This window comes from Chiloscyllium punctatum, chromosome 27 (assembly GCF_047496795.1).
Source record: "Chiloscyllium punctatum isolate Juve2018m chromosome 27, sChiPun1.3, whole genome shotgun sequence".
NCBI classification, from domain to species: domain Eukaryota; kingdom Metazoa; phylum Chordata; class Chondrichthyes; order Orectolobiformes; family Hemiscylliidae; genus Chiloscyllium; species Chiloscyllium punctatum.
Window position 1 is genome coordinate 29,556,147 of NC_092765.1, and position 18,418 is coordinate 29,574,564.

Genomic DNA, 18,418 nt, shown 5'->3' on the forward strand with positions numbered 1-18,418 from the left:
TCATCCAAGTTGAACACTACTCAGTGGAATCATGGAGGGTGGCAAGGATACAGAATGTACTGTGGATGGTGGACTTTAATGCTCATCACCAACAATGGCTCAGCAGCACAGTTACTGACCAAAATCCAAAAACATACAGCTGCCATATTGTGTCTGGAGCAGGTGGTGAAAGAGCTAACCACAGGGAAAAGCATACATAACCTAATTCTCGCTAATCTGCCTGCCACAAATGCATTGTCCATGGCAGTATCAGTAACAGTGACCATTATACAACCTTTGTGGAGTCAAAGTCCTGTCCTCACACTGAAGATACCAGCCATCATATTGTGTTGCATTACTACTGTACTAAAAGGGATAGATTTTAGATTGTATCTAACAACTAAAGAACAGGCATCCTCAAGGTGCTGTGGGCCATCAACTGAAACAGATGGTACTCAAATAGTCTGCAACCTTATTCTACTATTATCATCAAGTCAGGCGATTAACCCTGGTGAAGATACTGCACAAGATTACTCACATAGTAAATAAAATAAGCACCAAGAGATAGACAAGGCTAAGTGATTGTACAATGAACAAATCAGATCCGCGTTCTGCAGTCCTGCCACATCCATAAATGGGGATAGTAAGACAATTTAATGGGAGGAGAAAGTTCCAAAAATATTCCAGGGAGCTCAATGCATCAGTGTAAAAGGTAAACCAAAAGTATTTGCAACAATCTGCAACCAGAAATGTCAAGCAGATGATTAAACTTGGTTTCCACCATGGATCCTGAGCATCACTGAGATCTCTGTGGTGGAGGCCAAGTTGAATCATCTGCTCGACATTTCTGGTTGCAGATTGTTGCAAATACTTTGGCTTACCTTTTACACTGATGTGTTGAGCTCCCCATTATTCAGGATGGGAATTCGTTTCGCTCCATGTGATAACAAGAATTGACTGAAGGCAATGAATATTGCAAACCAATGGACCCTGACAACATTCGAGCAATGGTACTTTGCATCAGAACTGCAGCTACAACATTGGCATCTACCCAGCACAGTGGAAGATTACCCAAATCTGTCCCTATACACAAAAAAAGAATAAATCCAACACAACCAATTACTGCCTTATCTTCTCTCAATTATCAGTAAACTAATAGAAGGTGTCATCGACAATTATCAAGCAGTACTTGCTTAGAATAACCTGCTTATTCATTTCAGTTTGGGTTCTGCTCAGCTCCTACCTTATTATGCCACTCACTGCAAGTTCCCCTCGAAGCCATTCATCACTCTGACTTGGAAATATATCACCATACCTGTGGCATCATTGGGTCGAAATCCCCAAAACTATGTTCCGAATGACATTGTGAGTATACCAACATCAAATGGACTGCAGTGGTTAAGAAGCAGCTCATCACTATCTTTCAAAGGACAAATGGGAATTGGAAATAAATGCTGTCCCAGCCAGCAAAATTCACACCTCATGAATGCAAAACAAAATCAAAATAAATTAGAATGAATGCACGAAATTGAAGGTGTAAAATCAAAACATCGTTGTGATAACTGCATTCTTCAGTTCAAAACATTTATCTTTTTAAGACAGTCAGCACTGCTGTGACACATGATTAGTATTAAAGGGTGAAAGACAGTGCCCTTCTAATAAAATATCATTGAGGTATAGAAACCAAAAGAGAAAGTGCTGTAAAATCTCAGCAGGTCTGGCAGCATCTGTAAGGAGAGGAAAGAGCTGACATTGAGTCCAACTGACCCTTTATCAAAGGTATAGAAAGTTCCTTCATTGATTGCTTTATAAGCTTAGTTATACTTGAGATGTGGGTCATCTGCCATTTTCCAACTGCTGGCAAAATGAGTGTAAAAATGTGTAGCATCTATAATTAGTAGGCACTTTCTAAACTGTAAAATGTTGTCCTAAAATTTCAAAATATCATAATATTTTTGACAACATTTTAGTTGTCTCAGTGCAATAAGACAGCAAATTTCTGTAATTGAATCGCATAATATCAATTAGGACTTTTGAGTTTAATTTCCTCTTCAATCTATAGACGTACAGCAATTTCGGTATAAATCACATGAAAATACCTGACCGCTTCACATCAGAATTCCATTAATACGTTTTTAAATCCTGATAATATTTTTCAAATTACAGAAAAATTTTAGTATGGCCGATCAGTTAAATGAACTAATGCTTGTTTTAACACATTAAAATATAATAATATTTGTTTAGTTTTCTTCAGTTTTCTCATTCATTTATAATTTTAGAAAAATAAATACAGTCAACTCTGAATATACAGAAAAGCTTTGTTGAGAATTTTATTTTTGGATCATGAAAGAAAACTACTGAGAATTGGACGGATGAAAAATGTCTATACCTTTAGAATCTAAAATCATGTGAAGATTTTCTGATAACTTTACACATTTGGCGTTGAATCACAGAACCCTTAGTGTAGAAAAAGGCCATGTGACGCATTGCGTCTGCAGTGATCCTTTGAAGAGCATCTCACCCAGACCCAGCACCCCATCTCCATAACCCCACATTAATCCACCTAGCCTGCACACCCCTGTACACTATAGGGCAATCCACCTAACCTGCATCATCTTTAGACTGTGGGAGTAACCTGGAGCACCCCGGCAGAAACCCACACAGACATGGGGAAAACATGCAAACTCCAGACAGACAGGCACCAGAGGCTGGAATCAAAACCAGGTCCCTGGCACTGTGAGGCAGCAATACTAAGCACTGAGTCACTGTGCCACCCAGAAAGGAGTTAGCTCAGTTGAGCCTTGGCGAATGCACTTAGTTGCTAACTTAAGCAAGAGATGAAACAACTTGGAATATGGAATAAAAATCATTAGGTAATTATGAGAGGCATTTTTGGGAAAAAGTACAGATAATGAGTAAATGTCTGAAGCTACAGTAACTTTCTCTTTAAGAGGAATAAGTGATTAAACAATTACACTTCAGAATCTAGCTCAATATTATACATAGGAATTACAACAAGAAAGTTGTGGATTGAAACTGTTTACAATACTTGTCCATACTTCCATCTATTCAGTCTATACATAATAGTTTACTGATTACTACAATTTGCAAGATGCCTGAGCAACTTTAGAGCTGGTTTTCCTGTTTAGGACTCTGCAGATATATCCACCAGCGTCCAATAACTTCTGCAAATCCACTCCCTAGAAAATAGAGTAAAACATGTTGCATTAAATCATAATATTTGATGAGAAAGACCAAGATTGATTTGCCTTCTACCACCGTGGTGCTTGTACAAAATAGTATATTGCAGCTTCTCATTAATCATAATATATCAGCTTCCAAAAGACCAAGAAGAAAGGGTAACCCTAGTGATGGTGACAGCTGAGAATGAAGGCCAAAATTATCTTTCTCCGCCCATACATGCTATACTTAAAAGTTATATAAAGAACAACACAGTGCAGGAGCAGGCCCTTTGGCCCTCCAAACCTGCACCAACACATTTTGTCTCAAATTATACACTATGCCAAAAGGTATTCAGCCAATTAAACCTAAGATAACTCTGATTTAAGTATGCTGTGACATCTACTGTACTCAAGCATATGAAAATATCACTTGGGTATGTATGCAGCATTTGTATCAAAATAATAATAATATTTAGAATTGATACAGAAAACAAGATGACATTTACATGTAGATGTATAAAAGAGAGAACAAAATATGAAATGTAATCTTTTGCCTTGCCCCAATTAATCAATGCAACCAGATTCAGAAGATTTGACAGTTAGTAGCTTGTCAAACTAATCTTTCTCATTCTGCGATGCCCAATCTAAATCATTTGCTTGGGTTAATTGTTGGCTTTACTTTCTAAGCTAATCCCACATAATTCGTTTACAGTTTATTTAAACTATCACCTGACATTCTGTCATAGTGTGTAAACCAGAAAGTAAATTATATGCAATACTTCTGAATATCAGTCAGAAATTTCTAGGTTCTGAATTAAATTATATTTGTATAAACACTCCCCTCCATCAAGTTTAAAGCCCCTCCTCTGGTGAATGCCTGGTGAGAGAACTGGAGAAAATGGGATAACAATCCTCATGCAGAATAACATCAGGGTACTGCAAGGGATGACACAGCAGATGCAAGTGAACAACTGAAGTCCCTAGTTGGTGGCAATGTGCTTTCAGAGAAAGTTATATAAACTTAGAAAAATCTTTTTACTACAGTTTGCTTTTACTGAGCTGAAGAATTAAACTTCACTGGGTCAATTCTTCTTTTGATTGTTACAGACATCAGATAACAACATGAAAAGCTAAAACAGAAATTGGTTCCTCAAAGGCATACATACAGTGTGAATTCCCAGCCCATTCAACATGTACACTACATCCTCAGTTGCCACATTTCCAGATGCACCTTGTGCATAAGGACAGCCACCCAAGCCAGCTATTGATGAGTCCACTGTTGAAATTCCCATCTGAAAAACAAATAGAAAACTCCAGATTAGAATAACACTTAAGTTACTGGGTAGCCAGCCGTGGTCAATAGTTAATCAAGATTATGGAGACAACTAAATTTCAAATGAATTAAAAATAAACAACAAAAACCTGTTCCCCAATTGCACGTCTCATATTGCTTTCTTAGTTGTTATTTGAGGGTGTATGGGATACATAGTTTAATTCACCTTCATAATGGGACATATCAAAATGGATTGGAGCCAAAGTCTAGATTTAGATGGTCAGATTCAGACCAGGAAATGGATAGTAGGACATTACTTAATGATGTAGTCAGCAACTCACAAACAAAAGAAAATAAGATTAAAAGTGTTCAGCAAAGGAAATTTACAGGGATGAGTTGTTTATACTTCAATACATTTTTAGTATTACAAATAAAGCAGGATGAACAAGTTTTGGGCAGACTGGAGGTGAGTTAATCACCTCAGATTTTTAGCCTTTAACCTGTTCTTGTAGCTCCAGTACAATACTTTAAGACTAACTAACCTTGCTAACCAGTCTACTATGTGGAATCTTGTTGAACTCCTTGCTGAAGTCCATATTGAGAATGCCTACCACTCTGCTTTCATCAATCTTCTTCGTCATCTCTTCAAAAATACAGAATCAAGTTCATGAGACACAACTTTCCACACACAAAGCCATGTGACTATCGCTAATCAGTCGTTGTCTTTCCAAATGCATGGAAATCCGGTCCCTCAGAATTCCACTCCAACAGCGTAGGCTCACCGGTCTATAATTCCCTATTTTCTGAAACAATGGCACCACATTAGCTAGCCTCCAGTCTTCTAGCATCTGATTCGTGGCCGTCAATGCTACAAGGGGCCCAGCAATCTTTTCCCTTGCTTCCCACAAAGTTCTGGGAAACACCTGATCAGGCCCCAGGGATTTATTTACATTAATTCTGAAAGAATTCCAAAAAAATTCCAAGAAGTGTATTATTAAAAATATTATTGATGTATTCCAAAAATCGTTTTTCTAAATATAAGTTGCTCAGCTAAAAACGAAGTTTTGCCGATCTCTCTTGGTTTTCTTTATAAGACAACAGACTGTCAATATAAACCAGTTTAGACTTTTGAAATTATTTTAACATCTTAGTTAGCATCAACACATTAGAGATTTCAAAAAATTATCACTACAGATATGAAGTGGTCAGTTTTTATCCCAAGAAAAGTATGCTAATTAAAATTGAGAAGCAGGAAGGAAAAAAAGATAATTAAAAGGTGCATTGTTTGTGGAGGCTGGTCAGGAGTTCAACAAGATTAAAATCAGTACCCAGTGCATGTACAGGCAGTTCTCCAACCACACAATGACTTTGTTCTTGTGCCACCCTGCATTATAGAAAAATCGCACTTTAGAACAGCGGTGTGTTAGCAATATAACTGCAATATAGCCAACACACATTTTAAAAGTGCGTTTTAGAAACAGTGTCCCCAATTCATCATTCACATTACAACGAATTTGCGTTAACGAAACTTTGCAGCAGAACTACCTGTATTATTAATATTGTGTATAGGGCTTTATCAGAAGTATTTGGTAAGTCAGAAAATGCTCAGATACTTATGGTACTGATGCTGCAACCCAGATATCTAACTGAATTAATGTATACCTTGTACAGGTAATTGTGAGCAGAGGCTGACAAAGGTATAGCAATTATAGCTGAAAGCATGCAATTAGCAGCTATATTTAAGATAGTATTAGAACTGTGAAATCCACCACATGTAATCTGCTCAAACTCAGTTTATCAAAGCAATTTTATTGAAACTTAAGCCTCACAGTTAAAAACAAAATGCATAAAAAAAGTCTTAATTTGGAAATATAAACTTGCCTCTAGTGCTGTAAAGACGTTGACAAGAGCCTGGCCATATGTATCATGACAATGTACAGCTAGTGCACTGACTGGAATCTCCTTGATTACAGCTGTCAGCATTTCTCGCATGCTGCCAGGTGTTCCTATACCAATTGTATCCCCCAGGGATATCTCGTAACAACCCATGGAATACATTTTCTTGGCCACCTGTAAAACAAAAGAGCAAAATCAATTGCAAAATTAATACTGGTTAATTTTATAATGCATCTTAATATTTAGTCATGTACTTAAATTTTAATGTAGAAAACCTGTTAAATTATGAGAGCACATTAGCACATCTTCTTTTGCATTTAAATTAATTTTCATAATATCTATTTCATACATTTAATGACTTATTACCAAAGTGTTCACTGACTTTACAGTACAAAAAAACCTTTTTATAAATTTCAAGTGTTCCTTCTTTTCCCTAACTCTAATCATACGTGCCTCTGCAACTTTAGTTGGGGAAACATTTCCTTCATAAGGGCAGCCAAGGACACAGGATACATATCTGGAAAAGTAGAAAAGACCAAGTTCAATCTAAAAATGAATTTAATATCATCATTGACAGAATTTGTGCTCCCTTTACTACCGTCATCAGTATGTTTGCAGAAATGTGTTTTCTAGTCTTCAGACTATGTACCACAATTAAATAAGTTTGTCAGCAAACTTGAGTTCAAAGACAAATGATAATTATTTATTCTCATACATTTAACCCAAAAATGATGCAACTTTTCACTCATTTGTCTCACATGCACATAAAGATTTGACACATATGAAACCAAGTAATGTTATAGATTGTAATGATCTCAATGAATTTTGTGACAGGTTTGTAGTCTTAGATGATTTTCATATTTTAAATTGAAAGTGAGGGTATCGTGTAGCGAAGGATTCTCAATAGACTGTGATGTTCCTTGAAATTCTAATTTAGTTCATCTAAGAACCAGAGTTGGAACAGGTTTGGGCTAGAAGGTGCCCCAGGATCACTTACTGATGGTATTGCCGTTAGGATGACTTGCAGCTACTTCAATGGCTTTCCAGTAGAACTTCTCACTGACTTTAAAGCAGTTAGCAATATGATTTAGTCATCATACAAAGTTCTTTTTTCTCTCCCCCACCACCTCACCTGCCAGACCAAGCAGCGGCGTATGGTGTATGCTAACATTCTACACTATTGTTTAACATTTTTTCACCCAGTCCAAGTTTGTGTGAGGAAGCTATAATACAATAGAAGGTTGATAGGATCCATCCACATCTTCAATATAAGCTTTGATGTTCTAATTCATCCTCTGCAAAAACAGGAAAAAATGAGCCAGCTGCAATTTTGTGCAGGTAAATCCTTAAGCAGAGTGATGTGTGAATTCTTCAGATGGCTGAATGTCCATATTTAATTAGGTATTTGTTTTCGATTTGCGACTATCTGAAGCTGAAATGTAGCAGGTCACATGATTTGCAGTAGCCATTTTATATTGTTTGTGATGTGACTTGCTTTAAAGAATCAAAGAATTGACTGCAAGATCATACCCCAGCAAAACAATAGTCTCTATGCAAAACAATATAGATAAATAACAATGAAACCTCAACTAAAATGAGACATGGCTCTACATTTCAAAAATCTATTTACTGCTATATTTATGATCAGTGCTAGTTTCACCACACCAAGGTGTATACAGTCATTAGGTCCAACTTGATCAGCAATTGTTTGTCTCACCGTATGTATCAAGTTACTTTGAAATTACGCGCAGTACTTATCCAAACAGAATTTGCATGATTGCATGATATTTGCAAGGTTACAACTGCCCTCCTGTGGCAGATAACAGCAAGTACAATACAAAGAATTGCAGCTGATTACAATAAATTAGTTACAGGCATATATAAAATAAATTTTATCCATTTCCTTCAACTTTTCCAAGCACTCCTTTTTTTTTCACTCTTTAAAGTTTATCTTTATAATACTGCAGTGTCTAGTTTCTGCTATAAGATTGTTAATTTAAAAACTTTCACTTACAGTTAAACAATCTGCAATGACAAGCTGAAAGTTGAAAAAGGTTTCTGTTTCAGCAACAGTAGAATGGCCTCATTACCCACCTCTAAAAAAATTGATCTCCCCCAAGACTGAACATGCTAAAATATTCAAATTGATAATTTAATAAAGGATATGAATATTATTTGCAAAATGATTTCAAAGAATAATCTGCAAGTTTTAAAAACAAATCAATGCTTTCAGCTGAGAACTCTATGTATTGAAAATGTGCTACAAAAAGCTAATTTTACATTCCCCACACAGATTAATAACCTAAAATAGGAAACCCCAATTAAAACCTGAATTAAAGAACTGATGTATAAAACTTTGACTGTAATAGTCAAACCCAAAATAAATACTAAATTAAGTATGTACCACCACACCAATGGTATTTGCTTGCAAAAATTAACTGAAGTTTAAATACTCCATACAATGATATGTTTTACAAAGTTACAATTAACTGCATTACGTGCAATGTCAGACCAGATTACAGGGTTCCATACCTTTCACATCAATGGATTTGGCTCTAGAGTTGCTTTCACTGGGAGTTATTGTCTCTCCAAAAGTTCCTTGCTATGGTTAACATCCAAATGATACTCCTCTACAATCTTCTTAGCTTGGCTCAAAACAGTTTTAGATCAGAGTCTTCCCCTTTAATAAGCCCAGTTAAATAGTTTCATCAGCTCTTTCAGAACTAAAGCTGCAGCAGCAGACTTGTCCAATTCACAATCCTTACTTCCCCCATCTTCAACCTTCTGTACCTTTTAAAGTTTTAAACACATTCAGCTCCTTGTAAAGCTGCAGAATGAAATTTTCAATGAGAGTTCAGTCTGTGTGTACTGAACAATTTATCCTTCCTCTCCAGAATGCAATTTAGTTTGACATTGGATTTAAATGGATGTCTCACAAGTTCTCTGTCAAATACCAGGCTTGCCAGATTAGGAAGAGAGTTCTTGATTTAAATCCATTTAGTTGATTGATCAGAACTCAAAGGCCCCGTGTGTTTTTCATAAAACTAAATCATTTTGCAACTTTTAGAAAATTCTCTCAAGGAAAATAAACAACCCTAGAATCAAAAAAAATATTTACAATACATATAGGTCTATTCTCAAGCATTGATTTAAATCTTCATCTAATTCACCCAGAAACTTGCTTTAACAAATTCATCAGCTGTTTGAGAAGATAAACTAATCTGCAGTTCCTGTATTGCTGTACATAAATCCATGTGACACTGTTCATTGTTACGTTCCTCAATATTTTTAAGTCAGGTCTGTAACACAGCAATTTCCCAAGTACTTCACAAATACATACATCAAGCCAGAAAGAATGAAGCTTGGCTGCAAAAGTGGATTTTAGAGGATTTTTGAAGTTGAACAGCGGAGTGGAGAGATTTTTGGTACTTCAAGAATTAAACTGAAGGCTCTCCAAGCACAGCTATAAGCAAATAAAGGACATGTCGAAAGCAAAAATCAAAATAATGTGATAATGGATACAGGGCTGAACAAAATCATAAAAGGTGAAGTGAAGTTATGATATTTAAAAATGTTTAAAAATTATTGCATGGGAACAGGAATAAAGCCTGGGACTGATTTCCAAGTGAGGCCTTTTGCAGGATGAATAACAGCAGAATGTTGTCCATTTAGAGTTAATGAATTGTGCTTTAGGAAGGTCCCAGATAAGCCTGTGACAGGAAGAAATGTGAAAACCTCAGGAAGAGCAGCAAATGGGGAGCAACTGGCTTGTCTCCTTGCTTTAGTAGGTTGAGAATGACAGAGTTCAGCCACAGTTCATTTGTATTGCTATTCAATATCCTGTGCTTAACAAAATTTATACGTGGATATCTGATTGGCATGGACAAGTTGGACCAAAGAGCCTGTTTCGTGATGTATAACTCTAATGACTCTATGTGCCTTAAGTGCACACTGAAATTGACACAGTCGCAAAGTACTATATTTCAAATAGCCCGCTAACACATTTTGCGTATAAATCTTAACAGCAAGAGGATAAAAGGGAATAAAATTGGGGAATGATTAAAACATTGAATTATTTACAGTAGATGCCTTCTTTCTAATAACAAATCTCACAATAAGGTTGTTGCAGTTTAGCTGACAGCAGACAAGTGTTTTTTAAAATTGCAATACACTGGCAATTTCTCAGATCACTTGCTGTGGGAGTAATCAAAGAACTATTTTAACTTTGAATTTAATTATATATTTGATTATTTTAAAAAAATCTCTCAATAACACAAAGTTGTCTTCAAAAATGCAAAATGCATTTCACAACATAAAAACACGAAGGAAGATTTGCAATCATACCCTCGGACTGGAATGCTCGAATCCTTTGCTGCTTTCATCACCTCTTCAAACCGTTGTAGACTCTCGTCAATGGAACAATTAATGTTTCTTTTGCTGAACATTTCTGAGGCAGCTCCAAAGATGGCTACCTCTTTTGCACCTGCCTTGATCTGTGAAAAAGTTAATTATGCTATTTATTATACAGGCTAAAATAGAACACTACAGATCAAAGCAGGTCCCAGTCCTAGATTATATCACTGGGATGACTATAAGTGACAAAGGATTCCAGAAATTAAATAATAAGTAAAACTAGGCACCTATGACAAGCTAATTATAAAAAGTACATGGACGTGTGATTTATACCAATACCAAATTCTAATAATTGACTATCAGGAAATAGCGTAGTCTGCTTTACTTCTAACTTCTGTTTATCATTTTTCACTTAATTCTGTAAGGTAGCATGTCATCAGTTTCCAAACTTGAGCCTTAACTTTTCCTCTACAATTTATTTTCCAAATTTAAGGAATCTACTATATCCTTTCTAGCATGCTTTTGTTCATAGTTGCTCCTGAATTGGCCAACATTTGAAAAGCTTTATAATTATAACCGGAGTAAATTAAATTTGACAGATATTTTCTCGACAGTATAGATATTTCATTCCAGGAATTATCTAGAATAATGGTTCTAAAATTATATCACAGATGAACATCTTGCTTGCCTTAGGTGGTCTGACAGTTACTGACCAGAGGACTACACCTGCTCAATAATCTATCCTAAGAATAAACGTAGCTTTAGTCCTAACAGACCATAGAGCTACTCTCTCGGAGTGAGACTAGTAGTGGTTTAACCTGAGGGTCACAATGCCTCAAGTGAGCGATGAGGTAAAGGAGAATCTTTAAAATACTTGAGGGTCCAAAACACGATGTAGTTTACAGTAAACCAATAATTGAATGCAATACAGTGCTGTACTGCATTACCAAGTTTTCTGAATGCCAAAATAATGAATGGTTTTATTTGTAAAGCAGCAAAAAATGATTAAGGGACAAAAAATTTCCTAAGGTGTTAAAATACAATTAAAATGTGATTGGTTAACTACTGTTAGTAAACAGCTTCTGAACAGCTCAAGTGTACAGGAATTACTGTATTGTATAGCAAATGCACTCAATATTTGATCTTAAATCAGGTTTTAACTAAATATCCAAAACACTACCTCAGGGAACTCTCAGATTTTATTCTTTCTCAATAAAATAGTCAATACTTTTATGCATAGATCGATTTAAATGATAGAGCTAACTTCACAAATGCCTTTTAATTTACAGGAAAATGAATGAATAACAATTAACTTCAAAGCATGAATATTTGATATGCCTATACAAAGTATAGGCATCTAAGCAATTGGTCCAATAGAACCCAGGAATTATCAGCTCATTAAAATCAATGAACCCACTTAAACTGAGAGAGAGAGAAAAATAAAATTAAAACAATTGCAAAGCAGACTGATTTTGAATCAAATGCAGGTGAATTTTATACAAACCACAGCACACTATACTGACTGAGGCATAATGTACATTTACATTGGACAATTAGACATTATTTCACCACTAAAAGCAAAGATTCGTTCAATCTTTTTGGAAGTTTAAGAATGACCCATCAATTACAATTCTTTGAGGTAACATGCGCTATGGTAAAGAAGAACTATTACATATACTGTACTTAGATTTCCAGATGGCATTTGATAAGGTACCAAGTCTTTTTATTGTGGGAAGTTAAAAGCTCATGGTGTAGGGAGTAGTATAGTGGCACCAATTGGCTGGCTAACATGAACCAGAGAGTAGATATAAATAGATCTTTTTAGAGTGGGCAAGCTGTAATGAGTGGTGTACCACATGGAGTTGTGCATGTATCTTAACTATTTACAATTTATATAAACAACTTGGATAAAGGGATAGAAGGTATGATTTGCCAATTTTGCTGATGATATAAAGATAGGTAGAAGTAAGTTGTGAAGACGACAAAGAAGATTAAAGAAAGATACAAATAGGTGAAGTTAACGGCCAAAGATGTGGCAAATGGAGTAAAATGTAAAATTGGCCATTCTGGCAGGAAGGATAAAAAAAAGTATCTAAAAGGGATTGCACAGCTCTGAGATGCAGAGTGATCTGGGTGTCTTTATGCATGAATCACAAAAGGTTAGTATGCAGGTATAGCAAGTAATTGAGAAAGTTCAGAGAATGTTATCAGTTATTGCAAGGGAAACTGAATGCAAAAGGATAGAGGTTATCCTTCAGTTATACAAGACAGATGAGACCACATCTAGGAGTGCTGTGCGTCATATTTGTCACCTTACTTAAAAAAAGGATATGAATGTGTTGAAGGCAATTTAGAGGTTTACAAAACTTCAACCTGGATAATAGGAGGGGTGTTTTATGAAGAGAAGGTTGGACAGAGTAGACTTGGGAGTTTAGAAGAGTTAGAAATGATCTGATTGAAACAGTCAAGATCCTGAGGAGTCTGGATAGGGTAGATGTGGAGAGGATGCCTCCTCTTGTGCAAGAATCCTGAACTAGAGTTTTTTTTTAAATATCAAGGGTCATTCATTTATAACACAGAGAAGAAGTAAAAATTCTGTCTCTTTGGAAGTCTCTTCCTGAAAATATGGTGGAAGTGTCCTTTAACATTTGTTAAGGCTGAAGTAGATAGATTCTTGTTAAGTGTGTGGGTGTGGGTGGATTAGAAAGAGAAAGAAGGAGGAGGATAACAGGTAAGTGAGAAAGGCAGATTTGAAGTTATAAATCAGATCAGCTATAAATCTTACTGAATGGTACAGCAAGATCAAGGAACTGAATGGCTTATTGATATGAATGTTTGTGTTTAATCAATTGCAGTGTCACAACATGCTAAATGCACAAATATTTGCATTTTTACATAAAGGCTTGAGAGTACTTTGCAAAATTAGATTTATTGCTAGAGAGGATTATTCAGGTCAGCAAAATAAAACGTATTTGACCATATTTTTGCCATAGAATTCTCTTTTTAAAAAGGTGTTAGAGGGGATTATTTCATTCCATTGAGTAAACAATCAGAAACGTAGATCTTGGAATAGAAACTTACTGCACTTTCAAACCCTTTCAGGTTGGGAGTCAGCACTGGGTACCTCACATTTGGATACTTTCGGATTCCTTGTATCACTTCCTTCTGATCAGCCATCTACACGGAAAACAGTATTAGATACAATCTAGTACACAGAGTAGCTAAGTACAAGATTAGTCACTAAGAGAGGTCATGTTAAGGGCTGCAATACAACATTAACTACTAACATCATGAAATGCCATTTCCACTGGAAAATAAATTTAACATTAATTATAATGAATTAGTATGACAACTTTCACTAATGCAGCGAAACATCCCAAGGCACTTCACACATAGGATCAACCCCAAAATTTGGGAATAAGCTGCCCAAGGAGATACCAGTTCAGGTGAACAAAAGATTAGTCAAGAAGTAGGCTTTAGAGGGAGTATCTTAAAAAGAAAGAAAGAGAGACCCTGACTTTCACCAGAATGGCAAAAGTGCCAGAATTTGTCAGGAATTACAATGTATTTGGGAACAGACAGGACTTATACATTAATGGTAGGGCCCTGGGGTAAATTGCTAAACAAAGAATCTAGGGATGCAGGTGCACAGTTGCTTGAAAGTGGAGTTACAGGTAGACAGGGTGATAAAGGCAGCGTTTGGCAGATTTGTCTTATTGGTTAGAACACTTAAGTATAGGATTACAGAAAATTGGTGAAGCCACTTTTAGAATACTGTGTATAATTCTGGTAGTCCTTCTATAGGAAGGATGTTGTTAAACTTGAGAGGGTGCAGAAAATATTTACAAGGATGTTGCTGGGACTGGAGAGTTTGAGCTATAGGGAGAGGCTGAATAGACTGGGACTATTTTCCCTGGAACATTGGAGACTGAGAGACGACCTTATGGAGGTTCATAAAATCATGAAGGCCATGGATAGGGTGAATAGCAAAAGGTCTTTTTCCGAGGCTGGGGGAGTCTAAAACTAGAGGTCATAGGGTTAAGGTGAGAGGGTAAAGTTTTAAAAAGGACTTGAGGGGTAACATTTTCACGCAGAGGGCAGTGCAGAGGAATTGGTGGGGTCATGCCTCCTCCTGATTAATGCCCATGGTAAATAATAGGTGAGTTGGTATTGAGGAGGAATGGAAAATGTTGGCAGGTGGGAAATTACAACATTTAAAGTGCAGCTGGATGGGTATATGAATAGGAAGGATTTAGAGGGACATGAGCCAAATGCTGACAAATGGGACTAGTTCAACTATGGATGTCTGAATGTATGGTTGGTGCGGATGAGTCGGATCAAAGAATCTGTTTCTGTGCTGTATGGCCATGCTTCTACTCAAGCGGGATGTTTGTTGACACAAGGTATGAACCAGTTAAGTGAAGCATTCTTGGAGGGATTTGTTGAAGCAATTTCACTGTATTGGATATTTGGTTTGCATCAACGAGAGTGCCTTTTTCTCTCTGAATAGTGACATTACCAATAAACAGATGACTTATTTGCAGTTATGCCTCCTCCTGATTAATTACTGTGGGTGGATAATAGGTGAGTTGGCATTGAGGGAGAATGGGAAATATTGGTAGGTGGGAAAATGCATTGGCATGGGGCTATAAATAGCCATGATGACTGGGAGCATATGGGATGTGATGAGTCATGGAAGATAGGCCATAACATGAATGAAGGGCATAGGTGTAGCTACAGGTGCAACTAATGGGGCACAGATGGGACAGCAAGGGGAAATGAGGAAATGTGACCAAGAGAGATATTTTCTATTCTAATCTTAGTTTTTAACCATTTTATTTAGTACCAAAATCCCCATGCAGGCCAATTAAGGAATTGGGCTGCCTCTTTGGCTCTTCCTTGGTCACCTACCTTATTCACAAATAAAGTCCAGTCTCTGGATCAAAAATCTGAAGCTTGGGTGGATATTTTTTAATGGTTGCATTCATAACTCATAGTTTCTGCCAGTATTGCTTCCCCAATCCAGGAATGAAAAACAGGGCCAGAGATTGAAAACAGAATTTCAGAGCTTAAGATTAAGACGACTGAAGACAGACATCAATTTTTATAAAGCAGACGATCAACAAGGGATATATTTTCTCTTAATCTCCTATGGACAGGACTCAATGCATATACAAGACGGAAAAAAATCTATTACATACTTACACAAACATTAATAATTTCAATTACACAGCAAATTTACCTTTAAAACAGCACAGCATTGTTTTTTATCCATATGGCTGGAAAAGCAGTTATAGTTTGATGTGGAAGTTGACAATCCATTTAATAACTTCAGCTGAAGCAATCTGAGTCATTGTGACATTACATGGAATGGATCTTGCAAAAATATTTGGGCTACAGTCTGACTCGAATGGCTACAATCACAATTTGAGCTGTTCCTCATGTCCCACTTGTAAAGCAAGTGGCAACACCTTCCCTGGCCTGTCCTCAAGCGGTTGATGGTTATCCAAATTTACCAAGAACGATTGAATCCTGGGACTTCACCAATTGGATCGATTACTTGGTTTCTGCTGGTGATGTCTGCAGGAATCACACCATCAAGAGGAGAGGTGTCGGCAATTTATAGTGTACGGATCATGTTCAAGAATTCACAACAAGATTTCAGACAAGTGCATGGAGATTTTGAGAAGTCCTGTGTTTATGAGAGTGCCATCAGTGTAGAAACAGAAATCTGTACTGTGGTTGTTCATGTTCAGAATCTGGGTCCATAAACTGCTTAACTTTCAAGTCTGACAAACATATATGCAAAAGCTGTTCAAGGTTAGTTCAAATTTCTAACCCTGCTTACCTGAGGAACCCATTTTGGAGAGACAAAGCTTGTTGCTTCCACAACAGACAACCCAGCCTCGGAGAGAAGGTTAATTAAGTGAATTTTAACATCAGCCGGAACAATGACCTGCAATTGGAAGCAATTAAAAGAAGGAAACCTCTCAGGATAAAAATTCTATGCAAAAATAGCAGACAGAAATTCCAAAAAACAAATTTCAATAAAGACTGTAACATCTAAACCAACAACACTGAGTTTTTCATTGCTTGTTGTCCTTGAGCCAATTCAATTTCAACATATGGTCTCCAGAATTGAAACGGCGCATATTACTAAATTGCTTATCCTCAATCCAATGATATTAAACACTTTTTATCCAATAGTATGTTTTTGTTGGATTTAGAGGTGCGACACTGAACTGTAGATTAAGGGCACAGAGTCATAGAGACTTACAGCGCGGAAAAACTTTGCTCCAACTTGTCCGCGCCGACCAGATATCCCAACCTAATCTAGTCCCATTTACCAGCACTTGGCCCATATCACTCTAAACCCTTCCTATTCATATACTAATCTATATGCCTTTTAAATGCTGTAATTGTACCAGCCTCCACCACTTCCTCTGGTAGCTCATTCCATACATGCACCACCCTCTGTGTGAAAAGTTGTCCCTTAGGTCTCTTATATATCTTTTCCCTCTAACCTTAAACCTATGCCCTCTAGTTCTGGACTCCCCCACCCCAGGAAATGACTTTGTCTATTTATCCTATTCATGCCCCTCATGATTTTATAAACCTCTATAAGATCACCCCTCAGCCTTCGACACTCCAGGCAAAACAGCCCCAGCCTATTCAACCTCTACGTATAGCTCAAATCCTCCAAAACCTGACAACAACCTTGTAAATCTTTTCTGAAGCCTTTCTGGAGCCTCCTGTGAAGCACTGCTGTGATGTTTCCTCCGGCATTTATAGTGGTTTGTCTCTGCCGCTTCCGGTTGTCAGTTCCAGCTGTCCGCTGCAGTGGCCAGTATATTGGGTCCAGGTCGATATGTTTGTTGATAGAATCTGTGGATGAGTGCCATGCCTCTAGGAATTCCCTGGCTTTTCTGTTTGGCTTGTCTTATAATAGTAGTGTTGTCCCAGTCGAACTCATGTCGCTTGTCATCCGCGTGTGGGGCAACTAAAGATAGCTGGTCGTGTCGTTTCGTGGCTAGTTGGTGTTCATGGATGTGGATCGTTAGCTGTCTTCATGTTTGTCCTATGTAGTGTTTTGTGCAGTCCTTGCATGGGATTTTGTACACTACGTTGGTTTTGCTCATGCTGGGTATCGGGTCCTTTGTCCTGGTGAGTTGTTGTCTGAGAGTGGCTGTTGGTTTGTGTGCTGTTAGGAGTCCTAGTGGTCGTAGTAGTCTGGCTGTCTGTTCAGAAATGTTCTTGATGTATGGTAACGTGGCTAGTCCTTTGGGTTGTGGCATGACCTCATTCCGCTGTCTTTCCCTTAGGCATCTGTTGATGAAATTGCAGGGGTATCCGTTTTTGGCAAATACATTGTAGAGGTGTTCTTCATCCTCCTTTTGCAGTTCTGGTGTGCTGCAGTGTGTTGTGGCCCTTTTGAACAGTGTCTTGATGCAACTTCTTTTGTGTGTGTTGGGGTGGTTGCTTTCATAGTTCAGGACTTGATCTGTGTGTGTGTGGCTTTCCTGTATATCTTTGTGGTGAATTCTCCGTTCGGTGTTCTCGGTACCATCACGTCTAGGAATGGGAGTTGGTTGTCTTTTTCTTCCTCTCTAGTGAATCTGATTCCTGCGAGTATGGCGTTGATGATCCGGTGTATGTTCTCTATTTCTGTGTTTTTAATGATTACAAAGATATGATCTACATATCTGACCCAGAGTTTGGGTTGAATTTGCGGTAA

At 37.2% G+C, this 18,418-nt stretch overlaps 1 protein-coding gene across 4 annotated transcripts in view; it reads right to left on the reverse strand.

Annotated features, from left to right (window-relative positions):
- Positions 1-855: 855 nt before the first annotated feature.
- hmgcl (3-hydroxy-3-methylglutaryl-CoA lyase) overlaps positions 856-18,418 on the reverse strand; it is a 33,679-nt gene continuing 16,116 nt past the window's right edge. For 3 of the 4 annotated variants that reach the window (XM_072548459.1, XM_072548457.1, XM_072548458.1), the window contains exons 3-9: positions 16,532-16,639; positions 13,765-13,860; positions 10,675-10,823; positions 6,784-6,847; positions 6,316-6,504; positions 4,328-4,453; positions 856-3,179 (exon numbers count right to left, since the gene is read on the reverse strand). In XM_072548459.1, coding sequence (XP_072404560.1) covers positions 3,078-3,179; positions 4,328-4,453; positions 6,316-6,504; positions 6,784-6,847; positions 10,675-10,823; positions 13,765-13,860; positions 16,532-16,639 — 834 coding nt within the window. In that variant the 3' untranslated portion in view covers positions 856-3,077. The other variant, XM_072548460.1, reaches the window with a different exon arrangement.